Source organism: Cavia porcellus, unplaced genomic scaffold (genome assembly GCF_034190915.1).
Source record: "Cavia porcellus strain 051 isolate PalLab524CR breed Dunkin Hartley unplaced genomic scaffold, mCavPor4.1 scaffold_19, whole genome shotgun sequence".
Classification (NCBI taxonomy): domain Eukaryota; kingdom Metazoa; phylum Chordata; class Mammalia; order Rodentia; family Caviidae; genus Cavia; species Cavia porcellus.
Window position 1 is genome coordinate 51,663,454 of NW_026947502.1, and position 22,518 is coordinate 51,685,971.

The following is a 22,518-nucleotide window of genomic DNA, read 5'->3' on the forward strand; positions in this document are numbered from 1 at the left end:
AGGTCTGGAGTCTGGGCTTAAGTGTCTCCCAGGCCCTGCAAGGGTGACATCTCTCAATCCCAAGACTGATTCAGCAGAGCACGAATCAGTACCCCAGGCTCCTGCCTCTGACTCTGCCTCTGCCCTTGCCATCCTAGCCCTGCAACCAGAGAGGACAGCCACACCATCTGCTGAGGGCTCCTGTAGCCATGTGACTTGTGTTCAGCCTCAGGGATGTTTATAAACTTGGTGCCAAGGAGCCCTAGCAGCCTGGCAGAGTCAGTGTGAGCCTTGAATGAGCTTTTAACCCTTTCGTGGGGCCTGGAGCAGTGGCAGCAGTGGATCCAGAGTCACTTTACCCATGAAGGGCGGGGGGGGGGGGTGGGATTCGGCTGGGGCAGCCTCAGCAGCAGGTGAGCTCACAGGTTTCTGTGTCCACAAGTGTGTGATATGGTGTCAGGCACAGAGCATCTCTGTCTGCATCGCCTGTTTGGTGGGGAGCCGACGTCTTACTGGCTGCCTTTCCTTGTCTTCCCAGGTACATGTACCCCTCCATGGATCAGCTGGCCGAGATGCTTCCTGGAGTCCTGCGCCAGTTTGGGTAAGTGTACAGGAGGGGGCACACCTGGCTCTCTGCCTCCTGGCTGTGACCTAGCCTGGCCCCTGGCATGCAGATTAGGGTTTAAGGATGAGATGAGAGGACGTTACTTCTGCATGCACCCCTAGCCTTTCTAGCTCTCTTCCCCTACTTCAGCTTTCTTCTTGAGTGGCCACATCATGTAATGGCAGCCAGCCCTATCCTGTCTTCACCTACTTCCTTCCCATGGAATGTTCTGGAATAGAGCTGCCAAGACCTCTGCTCCTCTCTTCAGACCCTCAGTTTGCCGACACGCCCCACACCCCAGTATTCCAGAGTGAACTCAGAGCCTTTGCACTAAATTACATCCCCAGCCCGATTTTATTTTTTATTTTGATAAAGCGTCTCTCAGATTTCCTAAGCTGCCCAGGCTGGGCTCAGACCTGCTCCTCCTGTCTCAGTTCCATTGAGCCTTTCCTATTAGGCAAATAATACCTCATGGTTCTGGCCTGGTTGATTTCATTCCAAGACTGAAAATCCAAAATAAAGCCTGAGAGTTGGAAGAAGCAAGACCTTAGTGGGCCTTCCTGTAAATGGCAGGACTTAGGAGCCCTGGCAGAGAGGTGGGGAGAGTGAGGAGAAGGACAGGTTCTCCAAAATCAAGGTCTCTGGTCCATGCAGAGACACAGAGCTTGATTCCCCACAGGGCATCCAGGGTGTGAGCAGCTTCCTGTTCCTCTTAGTTTAGCTTGTCACCTGCTCAGGGGAGGAGCAAGACAGCACCGAGAGGACTGCGGTGCTGAGGGTCAAGGCAAGGTGGGGGGTTTTGTGCCTCATTTCCTCCCGTGACTTGACTTCTTGATTCCTTTCCAGGCTGAAAAGTGTCATTGGCATGGGCACAGGCGCTGGCGCCTACATCCTTACCCGCTTTGCTGTGAGTTCTTCGGAGTTTTTTAAAATTGCGTTTAGAAACCTGTAAAAGCATCTAGAAGCCCAAAAGAGAAAAACTAAGAAGCCTCACTTCCATTTCCTGAGGGAGAGTAAACTGGGAACCCCAGTGATGTGCCCTCAGCAGCGTGCCCTCAGCAGCGTGCGGGAGTTGCACAAGTGTGGGTAGATATGTGTGGCATGCGTTCTCACACACGTGTGCCCATGTCTTTGCCCTCTGCCTCACTAAAATGCAGCACTGGAAGCACTGCCTGGCCCAGCCTGGCCCGTGGTAGTCAGGTGGACGGCTTTGTCCAGCTGGTTTTGATGGCCTTGGACACTAATTGATTCCAAATTCAACTTAGAAACTAATATTGTCTGATGATGCTGTGGTTACTGCCCTCACAGTGGCCCCAGGTCATTTGTGTTCTTGCCAAACTTGTCCCCCAAATACAGAGCATTCGCTGTATTCGCTGTGGTGTTCTCAGCGTCAGTCAGGTCTGAGCTTTGCTGCAGGTTAGAGATACCAAATGCACACCTGGCCCAGCATCTCAGCTCTGAGCAGATGGATAAAAGGCTGCTGGTGGTCCCAGGTGTCTGTGTGTTTCCTGGAAGTAACAAAGTAGCATAGAGCTTGTGTGCACCCATCTGATTGCCCAGTGCCTGAGGCGTGAGACCCATGGGACAGCTAGGGAGGACAGCTAGGAGGGTTGCCCTGCAGGTCTCCAGCGTGTGCACTTCCCTCTGCTCCTGTGCCTCCTCCCCCCACTCTCTGGAGCAGCTATTCAGTTTTGAAGAGTCTGCAGCCTAGTATTGCATGGTGGCATTCAGTGGCCTTTGTGACCCTAAGTGTGGTGACCCCACAGTGGCCAGAACCTGGCCCTCTTCCTGTTCTTCTCCCAAGCTTCCCTGTGACAAGAAACTCCTAGGGTTTTAGATTCCTGTCTGTCTGTCCATCTGATCTTGTATCTCCACTCCCAGCTGAACAACCCGGAGATGGTAGAGGGCCTCGTCCTCATCAACGTGAACCCTTGTGCAGAAGGCTGGATGGACTGGGCTGCTTCCAAGGTGAGTCTGGGGAGGGGCTCCCTACATGCAGAAGCAGATTGAAGGACAAAGCATTGGCCTGGAGCTCCCCTTGGCCCCACTCCTCCTCTCCTCCTACTGCCCAGCCAGGCACACAAAGCATCTTTCCTCTACTCCAAATAGGCCACTCAGAATATTGAAGGGAGACTTCGCTGTCTACACCAGCGATGTCCCAGGGACGTGGGTTCCCGAGCCAGGTTCCTAGATTCCTAGATTAAAGGGAGACTTCGCTGTCTACACCAGCGATGTCCCAGGGACATGGGTTCCCGAGCATCACCTAGATTCCTGAGTATTTGCTAGGTGTCTACCATGGGCTGGACTCATCTCACAGTACCAATGATCTTGTTGAACAAAATCCCCTTGAAATGAATAGGACAAAAGTCTGTCAGGAATCCTCATATGACTGAAGAGAAACAAGTATGTTTTCAGTGCTGTGATGCTGGGTTACATGGTAACTAGCTCCCATGTTTGGGAGTTGCCTCCTCTGCCCTAGTTCTGGGCCACATTATGCCACTCATCTTTATGGTCAGTTCAGGCAGTGAGGTTTTTTGTTGCCTTTACACAGAGGAGGAAACTGAGGCAAATGAAGCTTCCAGGGTCACACAAAGGTGGGCAGCAAAACTGGACTGGACATACATCTCTTTGACTCCAAGGTCCATGGGCCCAGCGTCCTTAGGTCTGGATGACTGTTCTGGGGCTGGAGACAGGCTATGGGGTAAAGAGCCTAGCTGCTGGGAGGTGCTGCCCAGCTGGGCTCCTGGGACTACTAATGTTTCTCTTTATAAATGATTATTTCTGTTTTAACTTTTTCCCCACCAAGGCCCCAGTGTTAACCAAGGGAGCGGGAATCATCCCAGTGGTAACAGGCTGAATCCCTTGCGAATATATTTTCTCCTCTTTGAAATGACTGTGAGGGTGAAGGGCTTGGAACCCCAGCCCACCCCCTTCTGTCCCTGTTGTGGCCACTCTGATGTGCTCCTCCCTGGAGCGTTCTTCCCAGAATCTGGGAGCTCTGCCCTCCCACCTGCATGACATTCAGGAGCAGAGCACACTCCCCATTTTTATTTGCTTTTCCAGCAAATGAAGTGACATTCCAATCGGCCTGAAAGGCTGCTCTGAGCCAGTGTGGAAGGCTGGGCACACCAGCCTCTGGAAGAGAGCCTGAGGCCTGCTGGGTTCATATCTGTGCCATGTCCTTGCCGTCCAACCCAGCTGTGGAGAAAGTCACCTGGGTGTCAGGCACAGCCTCAGATTCTGTGACACTGGTAGCATCCTCATGTAATCATCACCATGGTCTTGTGACTCGGAAATTCTTGTCACCTGTGATTATGAATGAGCGGTCTGAGGCCCAGATGTCTCCTCTTACCCAGTGCTACTAGATGGGAGGTGGCAGGCAGGGGCCAGCCCAAGGCCCTTTGCCAAGATCTTCTCCTGCAGCAGTGCACATTTGATGCTGAAGTCAATCAGCACATATTTCTGGAGCTTGTGCCAGAAAGAGCTCCTTTAATGCATTTATGGAGCGCTTGATATGTGTTAGCATTTATGGTGCTCCTGCTGCATACGTAGCCTTGCTGGGGAGAGTGGGAGGACAATAGGGTAATCAGTGAATTTCTTGACTGCATAGCTATGTAGAGAAGAAACTGGCTTGAAGGGAGAAAGCTGCATGAGGCGTGTTGGGGGCTAAGCAGTCCCTGTGTCCACTGGGGGAGCTGAGGGCATTTAGAAGAGGTGCGCAGGGCCTCTCTGCTGAGGAGCCAGGAGCTGGAGGAGCCAGGGATAAGGTGGGTCTTGGTGCAGCCCCACCTGCTATGCACCTCGTGGGCAGGAGCTCTGAGGATGCAGACTTGGGCTGAGACCCAGGCTGACCTTGCAGGTACAGTTCCTGTGGAGGCAGAGGCAGGAGTGAGTTCCCATGGAGGCAGGTCAGGTCTGCAGCTTTCTAGCACCGCAGCTGATATCTGAGATCACTACCTTTCAATGAGAAAGTGTTATTTTAACTCACACTTCCATGGGTTCCCGTCCCTGCTCAGTTGGCTATGCATTTTGGGCCTGCAGTGAGTCGGCTCATCATGACAGGAGTATGTGGCAGGCCAGAGCCACTTACCTCACAGCAGGGCAGCAAACTAGAGAAAGAGAAGTGGCCAGGGTCTCGCAGTCCCCTTGAAGGACCCTGGGTGGCCTGAAGACCTCCTGCTAGGCCTCTTCTTCTAAGGTGTCCACTGTCCCAAAAGCATCAAGCCGAGAATCCAGGATTTGACATGTGGGGCCCTTTGGGACATTCTAGATGCAAGCTCCAGCTAGATGCCCTCCAGAATGAAAGCTGGGGGTCCAGAACACTACTCTGTCTCCGGGTGGTGGGGGTTGACTGAGTTTGGCTCCCTGTCGTGGATCCTGCTTTCTGATGTGCTTGCTGTCTTCCCCGCAGATCTCTGGATGGACCCAGGCCCTGCCGGACATGGTGATGTCACACCTCTTCGGGAAGGTGAGTAGCCGGCCTGGCACTGGGGGTGTTCAGATGGTGTGGTTAAGGATGGTGCTCAGCAGCGGATCGTGTGAATGGGGGAGATGAACAAGACAGAGCCAAGTGGGCCCCTGTGCTGATGCCTGTGATACTGTGACAGGTTAGCAAGCCATTCATTCCACCTGCCCTTAAATATGGTTCGTCTCATTGAAGCCCAGTACTCTGCATGTCTTTTGGCAAACTTTGGTATCTGTACGACCATCTGTACGACCTCAAATCAAGATAATGGACACTCCCACACCCCAAATGCTTCCATGTACCCCTTGATAGTGCTCCTCTTTCTCCTTCCCAGATACCTTCCTCTCTTCTTTCTGCCAATGACAATCAGTTTTTAAATTTGAGCTTGCAATAAGGGCACTGTGATGTATTCCTGTCTTTGGTCTGGCTTCTCCAACTCAGCCTCACATTGTTGAGTGTCAGCCTTCACACACACTGTTTCAGAGCTAAGCAGTGCTCGGGGGGTCCTGCATTATTTCTTGTTCAGCTGTTCATGGAGCTTGGGCTGTTCTCTCTGTGGAGTATCACAGATATCTGTCCACTTCTCCCTGGTGTTAGCTGTGTGCTGGGCGCTGTCCTAGTGGAGTGTGCTCGGTTGTGTGACCTGTGTGTAAGCACTATTTCCATTCCCACTCTTGCATGAGGAAATGGGGCCGGGGCAGGCTGAGTGACTGGTGTGAGGTCACTGCAGGGAGAAGGTGGTGGGGATTTGCACCAAACCTGCCACCAGAGCCCATGCTGGTAGCTACTGCAGGATGCTGGCACCTAGGCCTCGGCTCTCACCTGACTCCAAGGTGAGCTGTGCTGTCCCTACCCTAGGGCCCTCCACCAGCTGCAGGGCCAGGACTCTCACAGCATGCTGGTGACGAGCCCTGGACATTTTCTCTGCCTGTTGCATATCACTTGGTCGGAGAGACTTTTGCAAAAGTTCAGAGTCTGTTTCCTTGAAGATGTCAGGCATGGCCTTGAAAGTCTGACCTGACTATACCCCAAGTTCTTGGAGTTTAGGTGGACAGGCAGTGAGGACCTCTGATGCCCCCCAACTTTCTGCAATTTACTCTGGTTAGAAATCCCAGAATGATTCCTCAGACTATTTTTCCTAGCTTTTTTCTTGTTAGCCAGTTGGCCTCTGTGGTGCTTTGGTGACCTTGGGCTGTTTTGATACAGCTCACACTTGACGTTGGCTCTCTTGGCTGCCTCCACCTCTGTCTGCTCTGTTTGTCCCTGATCACGTCAGATCTTTTGTGGAAACCGCAGCATCTGCTGCTGCACAGAGGAGAGACAAAGCAAGCTGGAATCACATTCAGAAAGGCCCCCTGAGAGCAGGCAGGCTGAGGTCAGCCTCCCCACAAAGGCACTGGGAGCCCTCTGGGAACTGAGATCTCCACTTTCCAGCAACTTCCTGTTGCTTAAGTCGGTTTTGGCTTTCAAGCATGACAAACCTCAACTTTCTCCATTAAAAAAATAACCGCTGACATTCCTATCTGATTTGGGCTGTTTGCAAAGGGTTTTTGTGCGCATAGCCTCCTTAAAGCCTGTAAACATCCTCTTTGTGTGAGGGACCTGGAGCCCAGAGAGGATTAATCCACAGAAGAGGTGGCCTTGAGGCAGGGCCGTCCAACCAGCAGCCCTTATCCTCCTATGACACTGACCTGAGCCCAGGAGACAGAGTGGTGCCCTCTGGGTGGGGTTCCTTCCCACCTCCCACTGACCGGCATATGCCAGTCTGCCTTGGGCACTACCATGGAACCATCCCCAAACCTTCCTCATGCTCCGTGACTGATTGTCTTTACTTCATAGCCAGGTGACCTGGAGCTGGAGGCTCTGGGGACAGCCAGGTCCCAGCACCATAAAGAGCGTTCTCTCTGTCCGCAGGAGGAAATGCAGAATAACGTGGAGGTGGTGCACACCTACCGCCAGCACATCCTCAACGACATGAACCCGGGCAACCTGCACCTGTTCATCAATGCTTACAACAGGTACTAGAGGTCCGGGGCTGGGGCAGGCTGGACGGTGGCGGGCGGAGGAGGTACAGGCCCTGGGTCTGAGCAGAGGGCTGGTGGGGCAGTACCTGGCAGGGACACCCATATGTCAGTGGCTCCTAGTGTTTTGTGAGCACAGGACTGGACAGGAATGGCTGAAGCCGGGCTCTGTGACCTCAAGTGACAGCTGCAGTCAGCAGTGCAGCACTGGGCAGTAGGAAGGGTCTCAGGGAGCTGCCTGGAAGCCAGTCTGTCCTTCTGAATTCAGAAAGGGACAGGACTGGCGGCCAACCCAAGGTTTGGGGGTCTATCGGTGAGCTCACCCAGCTTGCCAGGCAGTTCTTTCATGCTCACCAGAAGGGAGAGGCGTGTCCTCGGAGGCCTGGCCATGGTAATAATGTGACATTGCCAACCATGCCAGTGTACAGTGCAGAGTCTGGCAGCTGTGTCCCTCCATGTCCTGTGGTCTTGGCACGGGCAGCGCTGCTGAGGTTCTCGCTGGTTCTCACTGGTGCCGAAGAAGCAGATTTTGTAGTTCCTTTACTCCCAAGAACAGGAAGGAGTCCCAGGCTGGCAAGTAAGGGTGCCATGAAATCCAGCAGTGACCTCGAGCCTTACGCTGTGTCACCTCATGGAGGGCACAGAGCAGTGTCCTGGGAGGAGGTGCTTTTGCCACTGTGGTCATTTCCTGCAGAGGCAGCAAAGCCTCACAGATGCTTAATGATCTCCCCAAAGTCACGAAGCCAGGTTAGAGTCCTGTTTGTTGGCTGCAGTGTGTGTGCAAAGGTGTCTGGCTGTTAGCAGCTCACACACAGTGGAGGCGGTTGTGCAGGTGTGTAGGGCAGGGTGGTCTGCTCTGGGCCCCATGCTGTGCAGTGGAACCACTGGATTCTGCACCGGGGCTGGGGAATCTCAGGTCAGAGTTTGCAGGAGATTGTCAGCTGCTTCGTAGAGACCAGGGGTGGAGGGCATTAAGGGTGGACTGAGGTCAAGAATGGATACCCTGAGGTCAGTGCACAGGGGGGGTATCTTTGTCACACAAGGGTGACATATGAAGACCAGGGAGATAGAAGCACCCTCTGTAGTAAAAGACAGTTTGTATCCCTGCAATAAAACAGCAACAATAATTCATTTGGGACAAAATGAGGCAGGTTCTGCTGGAAATGCATGAGTCTTGCTTTACCTCAAGCTTGCAGGGTGGACAAGGGGAAGTCGTGGTGCCCTGGGAACCGTGAGAGCTGGCATGAATCATGGGTGGGGTGGTTCTCCAGCGTGGCCAGTGGTGGACCTCTGGGGTGGGCTCGATGGGAGAAGAGGCTTCTCAGGGCTGACACCAATACTTGTGACCTGCAGCCGCCGGGACCTGGAGATCGAGCGGCCCATGCCTGGAGTCCACACCGTGACACTGCAGTGAGTTTCTTGTCCCTCCCCACCCCACTGTCTGTGGCCTGCCGAGTGTCACCAGTGGCGGCACCCTGTGGACACTGAGAACTGGCTGTCTGCTGCCTGGTTGGCACCATCTGTGCCTCGGCATCCCCTACCCTGTGCAGACTGTGCCCTTGCCCAGCTGTAGCCCTGGATCTGGGAGACGTGGGAGCAGGTGTGCGGACCGCACCCCACAACCCTTTCCTCAGCTCCAGTGTCTGGAGCGGCATGAGGCCTCACTGCACAAAGTCTGGCCATGATTCCTCTAGGAGGAAAAGGCAGTTGCACACACATAGCTGAGAGTCTGCCAGCAGTGACCGAGTCTTGTGCTGCCTCTCAGGTACCCTGTACTCTGTGACCCTGGTGAATTTGGCAGGCCGTGCTTCCTTTGCTGTTCATGTCACTTTTAGTTACCAGCAAAGTCCTGCTCATGCTATCCAGATGCAGGAGAGGCTTTTAAATAAAAGCATCTGGCCCAGAAATTCTCTGACTGAAATTTAGACTAGGGTATCAGTGACTACCAACCCATTCATCCCAAGAGCAAAGCGGATGAGGAAGGGGAGTGCTGTAAAAGAAGCCAGAACAGCTTTGCTGGGGTCCTGGGCCAGCCTGGTGACAGCCTTGGAATGAGCCCCATGCTTTCTTGCCCACCAGATGCCCTGCTCTGTTGGTGGTTGGGGACAGTTCTCCTGCTGTGGACACCGTGGTAAGTGGAGGTGAAGGTCTGGGCCTCCCTACCCCATCTGTGTGGAAGATACTGTCAAACACTGTGCTGGCCCTGGCCAAGCCCAGCTGCCCATCTCTCTCCCGGCTGCCTCTGCCCTGGGGCTGCCCTGGTCACACTCAGCGCCTTCCTGGCCAGGAGACACTGGTCCTCCTCTCCGGGAGCCAGCTTTGTCTTCCGAACTGGACTGGTACCCCTTTGACTGACAGGGAGCGAGGCCTTGGCCTTGGGAGGCAGAGGTCTGTGACTCATCTCCCTGCTGAGTCCCCAGCCATGTATAGTGGGAGCAGAGAGAGCCCTCTGCCTTTCTGGTCTTCCCATGTTTGGGTGGATAGATAACTAGGGATCACTGATTAGAGCCCCAAATTGGGCTACGGAGTAGAATTTGCAAATGGTCATGTAGTAAAGACCTGTAGTGTCTTATAGAACCATCGTGAGTTTCTTGTGTGATTCTTTGAGATAAGTAGGATATATCAATTGAGGTATACTGTTCATGCCAAGGGAGGTGGTAGTTCTATTCTAGGCATTTGAAGCATCACAGGTGACTCTGGGTGCCACTTTTCAGAGGGTCTCTGCAAAATGAAGACAGAGACCACTTTAGTGAGAGTGATTTTATACAAACAACAGTTGTTGGAATTACAGTTGTTAAATCAGTACAATTTCTGACAGCAGCTGATAAAATAAGGCCATTCATTCAGCAGATAATTCTGAGGCACCCTCACCTTCCAGCTAGTCTATAGGACAACTTTTGGAAAAGAAGTTATGTCCCCATTTAACACACAGGGAAACTGAGGCTCAGAGAAGTTAAGTAACTTGCCCAAGGTCACACAGCTGGTCCCAGAAGACCTGGGATCTAAAGCCACCTTTGCCTGGCCAGGAGCTCAGGTCCTTTGTTCTATGCCAAGGGCACATTGGGGTTTCTGGTGCCAGAGCAGAGCAGGAGGAAAGGGTGCAGGTGGAAGGACTAACAGAGCTCTGCCCTTGTCCAGGTGGAGTGCAACTCGAAACTGGACCCCACGAAGACCACTCTGCTCAAGGTATGGGGAAGCGTGGGGAGCAGAGGGCGTTAGTTGGCAGAGATGCTGGAGAGTTCTGCAAAACTGAGCAGCTTCCAGTGAGGGCAGACCTAGTGGTCAGAGCAGGTGGAAGTTGAGAGTTTAGCATTGCTGTTTGCAAACCCTGGCTAGGCCCTGGCTGGGGCTGGAGGCCGCAGAGAGGAGTGGTTCCCTCTGCAGGGCACAGGAGCTATGAATTGCTGTAGGGTTCAGGGAGGGCTGCACAGCACAGGAGCTATGAGCTGCTGTAGGGTTCAGGGAGGGCTGCACAGTAGTGCTTGGCAGAGGCTCTGTGTCCCTAGGCTGCGGCCAGTGTGCCCGTCAAGGGGCTATGGTTGTCCATAGCAGCAAGTGCCATGGCAGAGACCAGAGCACTGAGGGGACATGGTGTCTGCAGAGCTGGAACAGCCAGCACTGAGCTTTTGGACTTTTGGCCTCCAGCACCAGGACAGAGTGAAGTCTGTTGCCGGAGCCACTAAGTCTGTTGGACTTTGTTATGACGCATCCTAAAGTTCAGCTTTAACGAGGCCCAAAGCCAAACATCTTCCAGTCTCTCAATTGCCTTTTGGAAGAATCAGAAAATGCATAACCTCCCCTCCAAGGCTGTGGGCAGCCTGGGATCCACCAGGATTCCCTCAATTGCATCATGGCAATGTGTCCCTCTATGCCTCCAGTCTGTGTCCAGATTTCTTTCTTTTCTTTTTTCAGCAGTTTTGGGGATTGAAAACTGAACTGTATCCCCAACCATTTTTATTTATTATTTTTTATTTTGAGAGAGGGTCCCACTAAGTTTGGGCAGTTGTCCTGCCTCAGCCTCCAAGAGTGCTGGGATTTCAGGTATGGCCACCATGCCTTGCTTCCCTTTTCCTGTATGGAAGTCAGTTATTATATTCTGGGCCCATATTCATCTAGAAGGATTCTATCTGGACTGTATTTATAAGGATCCTCTTTATTTCCAAAGACGGTCTCGTTCAGGGTGCTTGGAGTAGGAGCCATAGTATGCTTGTTAGGGGCACAGTTCAGCCCACAGCCAAGATTAGGCGGCCTCAGGTGGTCAGGCAGCTGGTTTGATATCATCCCCAGTTCCTACGGGCACTGCCCAGCCCTGCTGAGTTGCTTCCATGCCTAAAGTTTCGCCAGCATCCTCACAGAGCTGGAGGGTGGCCCAAACTCTCACAGCCCTGTGGCTAGTGCTGAGGAGGTGGCCTTGAGATCCTTGGGGCTGCATGCTCCCCGCCTTCTCCCTGGATCTGCAGCCCCGTGTCCTTGCAGAACTCCTGTCCTCCCGGTATTACTCTGTCCCCTTCAGGATAAGCACATGCATGTGCCTACTTCGACTCCAGCTGGATGGCAATGGCTTTTAGTTTCATGATTTAATAAAAACTTTGAAAGTCCCCACATTTACCAACAACAGCCAGTCAGGAGCCCTCTCGGGCCTGGTCTCTCCAATCCACCATTTACTTCTTGAAGGATTTCCAAACAGTAAGCAGACTGGGCCTCCGATGTGGACCCTTTGCAGGTCAGATAGAAACTGGCCACAATCTTACAGGTCGCTCTGGCCCTGTCTGGCCCAGTTTCTGCCTCCCAAACAGGACACTTGCATGTTCTTGGGGGAGGGCATGACATGGTCTGTAGGGCCCAGTGGTGGGGTGGCATTGTAGAAAACTATGAGCAGAGGCTAACAAGGAAATGCCCAGCAGCCATCTTGCTAGGCGGGGGTGGGGTGTGCCCCACCCACAATCCACCTGTCGCAGAACAGGTTGTTGTGGCCTGGTGTGGGCATTAACCAGCTTCCTTCCCTTCTAGATGGCGGACTGTGGCGGCCTTCCACAGATCTCTCAGGTGAGTGCCATGTGTCACCATGCCCCAGTGATGCCCTTCTGTGTGAGACTGGCATGTGCCACATTCCTCTCTGCCACGCTGTGACATCAGATGATCATGTGTGGATTGTGCTGATTTCCAAAATGTAGTTTCCCACCGAGGCACACTTGCATCCCAGAAAGGTGGCTCTAAAGGAAAGTGCCCTGTGGACATAACTGGTCACTGTAAGTCAGAACACAGGTCTCCCTAGGGACTGCAGGCTTCTGCTGGGGCCAGGGTCCCAGGCCCTCAAGCTGGGATCAGAGGGACACAGAAGACATGGGACCCAACTGTGTATGCATGTATATGTGAGTCCATGCATGTGTCTGTCTTGTCTGTCAGCATGTTGGCTGCACCGTCATAACTGACCTTCCGATTGCTCCCCATAAACTACCCCATCCACCTATCAAATGGACCTTTCCTCTATTTTCTTACCATTTTATATCAGGACAGCTGTTGTAGTCAATGGTTTGCAAGGAGAACAAGACAATACAGGACACATGATTTCTAGTATTACTTATAATGGTCACTCAAAGGGTCAAATAGAAGAAGTTCAAGAAATCTGTCCACACATTAAAGACCTAGAGAATCCTGCTGTGGGCCTGGATCCCATGGTGGTATTCTGCGTGAGTCCAGCTGCAGACCTCAAGCCCTTGACAATATCTCCCAGTGTCTAACTGAAGGCCTAGAGCCCACAACGATGACTCATGCAATGGAAAGGCCCAAGGTCAGTGGTGGAAGCTAGAAAGTCTATGCCAGCAGGATGAAGGATGTGTGCAAGCAGGTGAGCTTCTACACTGGAGCCAGGAAGCAACACTCAAGAACCAGAGCTCCCCCAAAAGTATCACAGCCATCCTCAGTGACAGTGAGGTCCCAAGCTCCTCCAAAGATGAAAACATATCTGGAAGCCAGTGTGACAAACTTCTCCTGGAGATTGAACCACTACACACTTCCCCTCTGGAACCAGGAAGCAGTGCTCAAAGGATGGACCAGAGCTCTCCAAAGTGAACCACAGCCATCCTTAGCAGCAATAAGGTCCTGAGTTCCTCTAATGATAAGGACGGCCTTTCATATCAGGAAAGAAGCTCAATAAGCTCCTCCAGGAGAACCCATGGCAACAAGAGAAAGCACCAAACAACACCACGTAGGAGACCCAACACCACTTCTTTTTCCTCTCCAGGTCTCCTTTTTATGCTGACAACAGTCCTCAGTGGGCCAACCATGCTCAGAACCACACTGATTCAGTTCAGCTGCTGTTTGACCACAAATACCCATCCACTACCAGAGCTTTGAATGCTGTCTTGAAATGGAATGTTCCATGAAGCTTTGTCATCTTTTTCCCTCTGACCCTGTCCCACCCCACTGCTCCCTTTCTCTGCTTGAAATTGGAGCAGACCTCACACTGCCTGCAGTTGAGGCTTTTTCTAAATACTGCAACAGGAGTGAGCTGGCCAGGTTTCCAGGAAACCAGCTGGGAGGACCAATTCCTGCATATGGTGTTCCTTCCTCCTTGGGCCCTTACACACTGGGGATGTGTCCACAAATAATTGTCCCATCCTCGATTACATTAGACCCTCACAATTACTCTCAGAGGGAAGAAGAGCCAGGATTTGATCTCACTGTCACAGAAGAGGACGCCAAGACTAGAATATGGGAGAGTTGGCCCACGATCAACCAGGAAAGCCTCATCGGGCCCATGTGACCCATTTTCGAGCCTGTTTTGTTGCTTCTGTCCCTTCTCTCTGAAGCCCTGATATGTCCTGCTTGTCATTTTTTTCACTGTCACGCAAGTCCCAGAGGGAAATTTTTACATAGCCAAATGTCATTTGCCTTCTCATAGATTAGTGGCAGGAGTCGGGGCTGTGCAGGGAGGGGCCTTCAGCCACTGACTTGTCTCTGTAGGAGAGCAAGACCCAGGGTTGTAAGCTTTGCAATTGATGGAGGACAGCAGATATGCATGAGTGCCCTTCCTAGTTCAGATTAAACTGACCATTTCAGAAGAAATGATCGACCCAAGTATGGTCTCACCATTCAGTCTGTCTGTCCACCCAAGCATCTAACTCTCAGTACTTTCCATATTTTTCTCCTTTTATTTTCCTTTCCTCGCTCACCTTTCCTTCCTTTCTTCTGCCTATTGGTCCTGTTTTTCTTTTTCTTTTTCAGGTACCTGGAAATAAAGTCATAATCTAGCACTTGCTAGGCAGATGCTGTGCCACTGAGCTATATCCCTGGCCCTGTTGTATTTTTAGCCATCTGTGTATCTATGCAGAGCCTCTTTCCTTCCTGCCTGCCACCTATCTTTTTTTCCCTTCTTTCTTGCTTCCTTCTTTCCTTCCTTCCTCTCATCCATTCATCCTTCCATTGAGACCTGGTGAATTTCCTTGAGCACATGGGTTCTGGGTTTGGAGGCCTTGGAGCAAATATCCAGGAAGCACTTCTTACTGAAGATCTTGGATGGGTAATTTTCCTCTCCAATTCTGTCTGCTGTGTCATGATACACAGTAGCGTAAATTTCCCATGGTGCTTGGTGGAAGGAGATGAAATGGTGCTGTGCTGTGGAGCCCTAGTAGCCTGAGCAGCTCCAGCTCTTAATGCTTATAATGCTGCTGCTGTGCAGATGTGGGGAGCAGTGCTACACCCAGCATGGTTCCCAGAAACGTTCAGCAGTTAGTGTGACACTGCTCTGTGTTACAGGTCAGGAAACTAGTTCATATGGTCATGTGATTATCCCAGTACCTACAGCTCTGAAGTGACTTTGAACTCTTTCTCCCTGGCCAAAGCTAATGTTTTAGTCCTATAATGAGATCATAATTTTACTTGTCTTAGTTACTTTTCTCTCATTGCTAATACAAAATAGCTGGTGCCCAAAGTTACATAGGGATACGTTTATGTGGCTCAAAGTTTATAGCGGTTTCAGTCCATAAGTGGCTGGCTCCAAGGCAGAGAAAAACGTTCATGGAAGGCAGAATGTAGTAAAGGAACAGGGGACTGTAGTTTAGTAATCACAAACCCTTATTGCCAGCATCATACACTCTAGATTCAACCACCTCTGAAAAATCCCTACCTATGACCACATGAGGCTTTGAGGGGAGGTCTAGACACAAGCTGTAACATTCCCTTTGCTTTTATGTCTTCTCCTGTTAACACATGGCCTTTGTTCATCTTGGGCAAAGCTCTGACATGCAGGTAACCACAGCACCTGCTGAGGTGGCCTTTGGCAATCTAGATGTCCCACTGCTGATTCTATTTTCTTTCTCTCCTCTCTCACAGCCAGCCAAGCTCGCCGAGGCCTTCAAATACTTCGTGCAGGGCATGGGATACAGTGAGTATGGCGTCTTCTGGCATGTGGTGGGCTGGAGAGGAGTGGGATGGCAGATGCTATGCCTTAGCTGGGTTTGGGTGAGAATTCTGTGTCACACAGGCTGCTGTCTAAGTTCCAAACACTGAACAGAAATGTTGCCCTGATGGATTACTTGAGTGATGGCAAGTGTCTGAGAAATGCTTCTGTAGTTAGTTTCATAGCTAGGTGAGCATGATACAGTATACTTACAAGCCGTAGGCAGTGGTGAGGTCACGAGGCATCACTAAGCAATATAATCATTTTTTTATGGAAAAAAAGAAAATTTCATAGCAAAATAATAGAATAATAATTAAATACATTGCATATTTTGATCTTTAAAAGTAGTCACTCAGGGTACAAGATATGGGTATAAAAATTTTAAATTGATATTAGCGCCAACCTTCCCTTTCAGTGAACTAAGAGACACTGATAGTGTAACTGCCTTGCATTTTTCTCTTTTCCCTTCCATTCTTTCTCCTTTCCCCCATCCTAGTTCCTTTTACCTTTTGAATAATTGCTTCCCATTGTATGATATCTATTATACATTTTAGCCTCATTTACTCTTTTAGTTTCTCACAGCAGGGAAACAATATGATGTTTACATGTGTGTGTGTGATTTGTGTCACTTCGAGTGTGGTCTCAAGTTGCGTCCATTGATGTCTAAAAGTGTCCAGTTTATCCTTTATGGCTGAGCAGTACCCCATTGTATAAAAATACCACCTCTGTTTTATCTGTTCATCAGTTGATGGGCATTTAGTGTGTTTCCAGTCTTTAGCTATTATAAGCTGTGTTAAGCAGTAAAATCTCACAGTGCCACTGTCCATACGAGTGCTCAGTCATTGAGCGAAACATCACTGTACAGCACGCGCAGTGGTCGGTTGAGCAGAAGTTGCTTCACACTTAGAATTGTTTTAGGGTTAGGTGAGGACCATCCCTCCAAGCACTAAGAAGATGATAGACAATAGGCAATGAATGCCTTTTTAATTGTGACCGCACGCTTGCTTGAGAGCCTTAGCAGCTGAACTGAAGATGCTGAGGTTAGTGAGGGATGATTGATAAATCCTTTATTTCTTCACATTTAACCACCATAGTAGTCCTGCAGGAGATTCTTGGCCGTGGTGGACAAATGAGGAAGTTGTAACTTAGAGAGGGTAAGCAAGCAGAGAGAGGCGATCTGTGGAAGTGATAAGCTCTGTGTGAGCAGGCGATAGAGCCACTTAGATTCACGATTGAGCCGATCTTTCTGACTCATTCGGTTCTGGAACAGATGGACAGATAAAAGTTTAATTCAAGAACTTGCTGCTCTGCTTTATTTTTAGCTTTTGGGTGGTCAACCGCATATAGCCACACTCTGAATAGGACACACACAGGAGAGACAGTATAAGCTCCTATCCCAGGGGAGCCCTGGTCAAGGCTGGTGCCTGATCAATGTGGCCCCCTCTCAGCTCTTTTTGCGCATGCTTAGAATTATGCTTCATGTGCCCTTCTTAGCCAGGAAGGCCTTGAACTTCTAATCTATTTTTCCTTAAACCCTTCACTTGTGTAAGAGTAGCAGTGTATTTGACAAACCTGTGCAATTTTAAGCTCAGCCTCAGCCACAATTGGCTTCTAGGAGGACCAGGAGTGAGGGAGTGTAATTTCCCTGTCTCCAGATGCTCTCCAGCAACAAGACACCTCTGCTCTCAGACCTCCTGCCTGTCCACCTGCTTCCCCTAAGGAGAGGGAGCAGGCAAAGGTCAAAAGCAGAAGCAGGCTGCTCGGGCCTTGTTTACCTTGCAGGGTGTGAATCACGCCTAGGCTCCCTTGTCTTGGATTTCACATGGATTTGGATTTCTGCTTGCATGGTGTATTCTAAGGGAGAAGGGAGTGAAAACAAGGCCTTGCTTTTTCCCTCAAATCAGTCTCTGTTTCAGTTTTCTTCACCCAATTCAGCTGCTAGCCACAAAGCATCCTGCAGGTTAGAGAAGCAGAAGCTAGAGTTCAGGTTTCAGAAGCATTGCCTAAATGGGCAGAAGGGAGCCATTCATCACCACCTTGCCATGGTGGCCAGGTGACCAGGCCTGAGTGTGTACCTGGCGTCGCTGGACAGTCTCTGTAGCCCAGGCAGGGGAGGGACTCCAACATTTGGAGTCTATAAGTAAAAACTCAGGAACAATATGTGAACTGCAGATGTGGGATTGATATATAGGGTTTTTTTTTCTGGATTCAAAACTAGCCTTTCAAGGAGGGACTTACTGTGTGTGAATATCTGCCATAGAAAACCAACCATATGACATCGAGTGACCATGGTCACCCCTCTGTGGACTCATCCCTGTCCTCTGCTTTGGTGGCTGATGTGTGTTACTTTGTGAAGCCTCTGTAGACTGCTTTAGTTGGATGTAGTCTCATTGTACATCCATGACAAACTGCCACAAATGAGGTGGTTCAAGACAAGAGGAATGCATTGTTGTGTAGTTTAGGAGGCTGGCGGTGCAGCATCAAGGTTCAGCTGGTGCTGAGCCCTCCAAAGGCTATAGGAAGATGCTTTCCCTGTCACTTCTTGGCCTCTCCTGGTGGCAGCAATCAATCACTGGCCTCCCAAGCCTTGCTCCAGCCTCTGCCTCTGTCTGCCCACTGCCCATTGCCCTGTGTCTGTATCTCTGTCTTTTGATTAAGGTTGCTGTCCATGGGACTAGGGGTCATCCTAATCCATAGCATCTTCTCTTAATCTCTGTACAAACCCTGTTTCTCAGCAAGGTCACATTCTGAGATTCCACGTGGGCATGCATTTGGGAAGGGACAGTGTAATCCGCAGGAGTGGGGAGGATTGTTGGTCAGTCTATTCATCAACCACATGACTTCTGGGCATGAAGTCTCGGAGAAGACTTCAAAGGATAGCATGATGTAGTAGGCATGATTATATGAGGGGTTGTGGTAATGTCCCCATTTTATAGATGGGAATATGGGGACTCAGACACTCTCCTAAAGTTACATGGCTATTAAGGAAGTGGCAGAATTGAGCGTCACACCACAATTCAGGCTCAGATCACTTGCTATAAGTCCTTCTCCTATCTGAGCCTCAGTGTCCCCTATGAGTGGACAGAAACAGGAACCCGGGTCCGATTGCTGCAGGACTGAGCTGGGGTAGAAAGGAAGGAAGGCTTGGTGACTGGTGGTCAGGTGCATGTGGTGTGTTCCCAGTAGCCATCTCGCATCCCTTAACCAGCCATCTTCTGTTCTTCCAGTGCCTTCTGCCAGCATGACCCGCCTGATGAGGTCCCGCACAGCCTCTGGCTCCAGTGTTACATCCCAGGAAGGTTCCCGCAGCCGCTCCCACACCAGTGAGGGCCCCCGCAGCCGCTCCCACACCAGTGAAGGTCCCCGAAGCCGCTCCCACACCAGCGAGGGAGCCCACCTGGACATCACCCCCAACTCGGGAGCCAGTGGGAACAGCACTGGGCCCAAGTCCATGGAGGTGTCCTGCTAGGCAGGCTGTGCCAGCCACCCTGGACTCAGGGCTCTGTAGCAGCCTCCCGTCCCATCCTCCCTGCCCAGGCCTGCCACCCTGTGCTAACTCGATATTAATCCAAAGCTTATTTTGAGAGTGAGCTCTGGCCGTGACAGATTGGGTCTTTCCAGGGCCCCTTGTTGAACGAGGGTGAGATGGCAGGGGGACAAAGGACAGAAGCAGCTCAGTGTCCTGTTTTCATTAACCAGTGGCCTGGTTGCCACTCTCGTACCTGCCCTCAGACGCCAAACTGCCGAAACCAAGCAACGCAGAGCAGCGAATGCTTCCCCGTCCTGGCCCAAGCATCCTGGCGGCTGCGGTTTAGCAGCCCACCTACTACTTCCTCTCCAGCTGAAGCCAAGACGCCTGGGGTCCTGGAAATGAATCCATCTCTGACCAGGGAGGGCCAGACCAGTGAATTATAGGGCCGTCTTTTAAGTACATAAAACAGGAAATGGGGAGAAATTCTACTTTAAGTGGAAGCTAGATGCATTTGGAAACACCCATGAAGTTCGCTTTCTTCAAATCAGTTTTTAAAATTGGTGCATATATGAACTTTTGAGTGCCGGAGCACATGTGCCTGTTTTTCTGACCTCTTTTAATGTACGGTAAAATCAGGCAGCATACTCTGCCAGCTTTACAAAGAAACAGCTCTGGTGAACTTCGGCACTGTGGTGTTCTAAGGCTTTAATTCTGCTGTCATCTCTCCCACGGCTCCTTCCTCCTGCCCTAGTCCTGAGTGATTAGCTTTGGTCATGTGGAGGGTCTTTAGATCTATGGTTGCTTTCTTTGAAATGGAGGCAAATATTCCGGCCAGCTGTTTCAGGCTTTGAGTCTCTGTTCAGGAGAGCAGGCAAGAGGCCCGGAGACTAAGAGTTAAGTGTTTTCCATGGAATCCAGTGTCATGATTTCAGCGGGCCCAGCCTTTACCCCAGGAATCTTGTGTGAATGAGTGAAATCCTATCTCCCCTTGTTCACTTCTGAGGTTAACTTTGAACCTGATTGCTGACTGTCTCTGACCCAGGACTGTTAGGTATCTTCAGAGAGAACTTTCTGCTCGTATACGGGATGGGAATTTATGTGGGTCTTGGGCTGAGAAAATGTGGGTTCCGGGATCTCTGTTCCATGGAGATGCCTTTCCCTGTGCCCCTTTCTGCCTCTTTAACCTCCTGCTGCCCGGGCTGCACCACTGACACTCCGAAAGATGCCTCCTGGCTGTGCACTGTCCATACTGCTGCCTTGTGACTTCCACTTCGGCTAACCTTGGATTTTCTTAGAGCAAGTTTGATCAGAGTGAATCGAACATTGTGCATCAGCCACTGTGATTTGGGGACTCCCAGGACCCTAGAGTTGGTAGAAGGAAGTAGTCACATCTTTTAAGTGGCTGAGAGGTAATAATTCAGTTTAGCTGCCAGCCACCACCTTGGAGGCTTCCCTGACTGCAGAAACGATCTGGGACCTGGGAGAGAGTGGCTGAGTGCAGACCGGAAACTATCGTACAAGTCTTTTCAGAGGAGTTTCTTAACGAGATATTTGTATTTATTTCCAGACCAATAAATTTGTAACTTTGCAATGTCTTGTGTCTTTTTCTTCTCTATGTGAGAGATCGTGTGTGGACACTGAGGTATGAGAATGGCTCTTGGAGTGAGGGCATTGCTTGTCCTGGACACCCAGGCCCCATCACGTGACCCTCTTCCCTGGAATACTTTGTTTTAGAGCAGCAGCATCCACTGGAAATCAACTGCCAGCCACATGGACAACTAAATTTTCTAGTAGTCACATTTTAAAACATAGAAATAGGTAAAATTAATTTCAAAAATGCATTTCATTTAAGCCAAGAAATCCAAAATATTGCCATTTCTAGGAAACATCAGACATTTGACCTTTTTCTCTTTTGTTTTCTTTTTTCTTTCCTTCTCCATTTCTTTTGAGACATCTCACTATAGTGATCACATTTGACCTTGCTTTCTCTCTCTCTCTCTTTCTTTCTTTCTTTTTCTTTCTCTTACTCTTTCTTTCAGGAAATCTCACTATAAGGGTCCCTTTTCCTGTCCTTGGTTCAGTCCAGGAAGTTTATATTTGTAATCCCATGAATTCTAGCAAGGTAATTCCAAGCTACCACTTCCAGTATAACTCACAGCAAGAATAAGGACACTAAGACATAGTTACGGGAGCCACAAGGGTCCTAAGTTGTGGGAAGCCCTGTAATTGGCTGCCACCTTATATCTACAGGCAGCACCACCTTAACCCCCTCTAGGAGTTAAGTTTGGTAGTTAAGCAGCTCCTTGCCTACCCTGTTTGGCCCATTCAGAGATTATACCAATCAGCCCACCTTATGAGCCGTACAGGAAATTTGAAAATTTGAATTAACCTATAACCCTCGGTCTTGCCACTGTTGCTAAGTTACCTGCTGACATCTCAGAACCCAAGTCCCTCCTCCCCCAATACCCTATATATTTGTTAATCTTTCCTTGAATATATGAGACTTGATCAGATTTCTGTCTTGTCTCCTTTCTTTGCAACTCTTGTCCCTTCTCATCTCCACTCCCCCTCTAGGGTCTCCGTAGATTTACCCACAGGCAGGGACACTAAGTCAGACCCTCATGGCTCCCCATAACCAAGGCTCATTGGAGCAAAGGCCTTACCCCAGGGCCTAACCTAGATTTTATTAATTCTTGAAGAAGGGAGTGGTTTAAGGATGAGAGACAATGAATTCTAGGAGTACTGTGAGCTGGGGTAGGTAGGAGGCTTGAAAGGCTCCCTGCACTATGCAGAGAACGATATGCAGGAAGACAAATCTATGCAACACAATTGAGGTAACATTTAATGTTTAGGGTGTGGTGCTTCAGCTCTGGTGTGCAAACTTTTCTGCCCTGAGAAGTCACAGTCTCTTGTCACGAAGCTGGAACCCAGTTGATGCCCTGGCATGTTGGCTCTGTATCCCACCTGGCTCAACCATGTTTTGATGGGAGTCACAAGGCAGGTGGGGAAACAGCAGCCTAGCTTCAAAGATTAGGCATCAGCACCTTAGTTAGCGCTGTTTACATTGCTTAGAGCCAATTAGGAAATGGCTTGGCCAGGTTTGTAGGTAGCAGTACATAGAGATAGGGCTAGGTTTAGAAAATAGAGATAATTGCTTTGTTCAAAGAGTCATCCAGGTGGTCCTCTGCATCTCACTATATAATGCAAGCTGACCTTGACCTTGCACTTGCTTATGTAGTCCAGGCTGGCCCCAAACTCATAATGATCTTCCTGTCTCAGCCTGCCAAGTACTGGAATTACAGGCATGTACCGCCACAGTTGGATAACATCATTCTTTTTTCTCTCCTAAGAAACCCAGTGTGTTTGTCACCTTCACAGCAAATCTCAAATGCAACCTGCCATATGTCAAGTGTCCAGCACCTTGATCAGTACAGTGACAAGAGAATAAAGTCTTTCAACCTAAAATTAGAGGGAAATATATTTTTAAAGTTTTATTTTTATTACAGGAAGATGTGAGTGATCATGGCTGTGCTCATGCTCACTGATAGCCGCTGTAGTGCTTGTTTTCAGTACATT

General features: G+C 50.2%; 1 protein-coding gene across 1 annotated transcript in view; it reads left to right on the top strand.

The window, feature by feature from the left end:
* Window positions 1-20,533, top strand: part of Ndrg1 (N-myc downstream regulated 1) — a 47,404-nt gene extending 26,871 nt beyond the window's left edge. The window contains exons 6-16 of the mRNA XM_003467368.5: window positions 518-580; window positions 1,430-1,490; window positions 2,465-2,551; window positions 4,995-5,051; window positions 6,963-7,066; window positions 8,423-8,479; window positions 9,149-9,200; window positions 10,208-10,255; window positions 12,080-12,115; window positions 15,404-15,455; window positions 18,698-20,533. Coding sequence (XP_003467416.2) covers window positions 518-580; window positions 1,430-1,490; window positions 2,465-2,551; window positions 4,995-5,051; window positions 6,963-7,066; window positions 8,423-8,479; window positions 9,149-9,200; window positions 10,208-10,255; window positions 12,080-12,115; window positions 15,404-15,455; window positions 18,698-18,939 — 859 coding nt within the window. The 3' untranslated portion in view covers window positions 18,940-20,533. The remainder of the gene's footprint in view (window positions 1-517; window positions 581-1,429; window positions 1,491-2,464; window positions 2,552-4,994; window positions 5,052-6,962; window positions 7,067-8,422; window positions 8,480-9,148; window positions 9,201-10,207; window positions 10,256-12,079; window positions 12,116-15,403; window positions 15,456-18,697) is intronic.
* The last annotated feature ends 1,985 nt before the right edge of the window (window positions 20,534-22,518 follow it).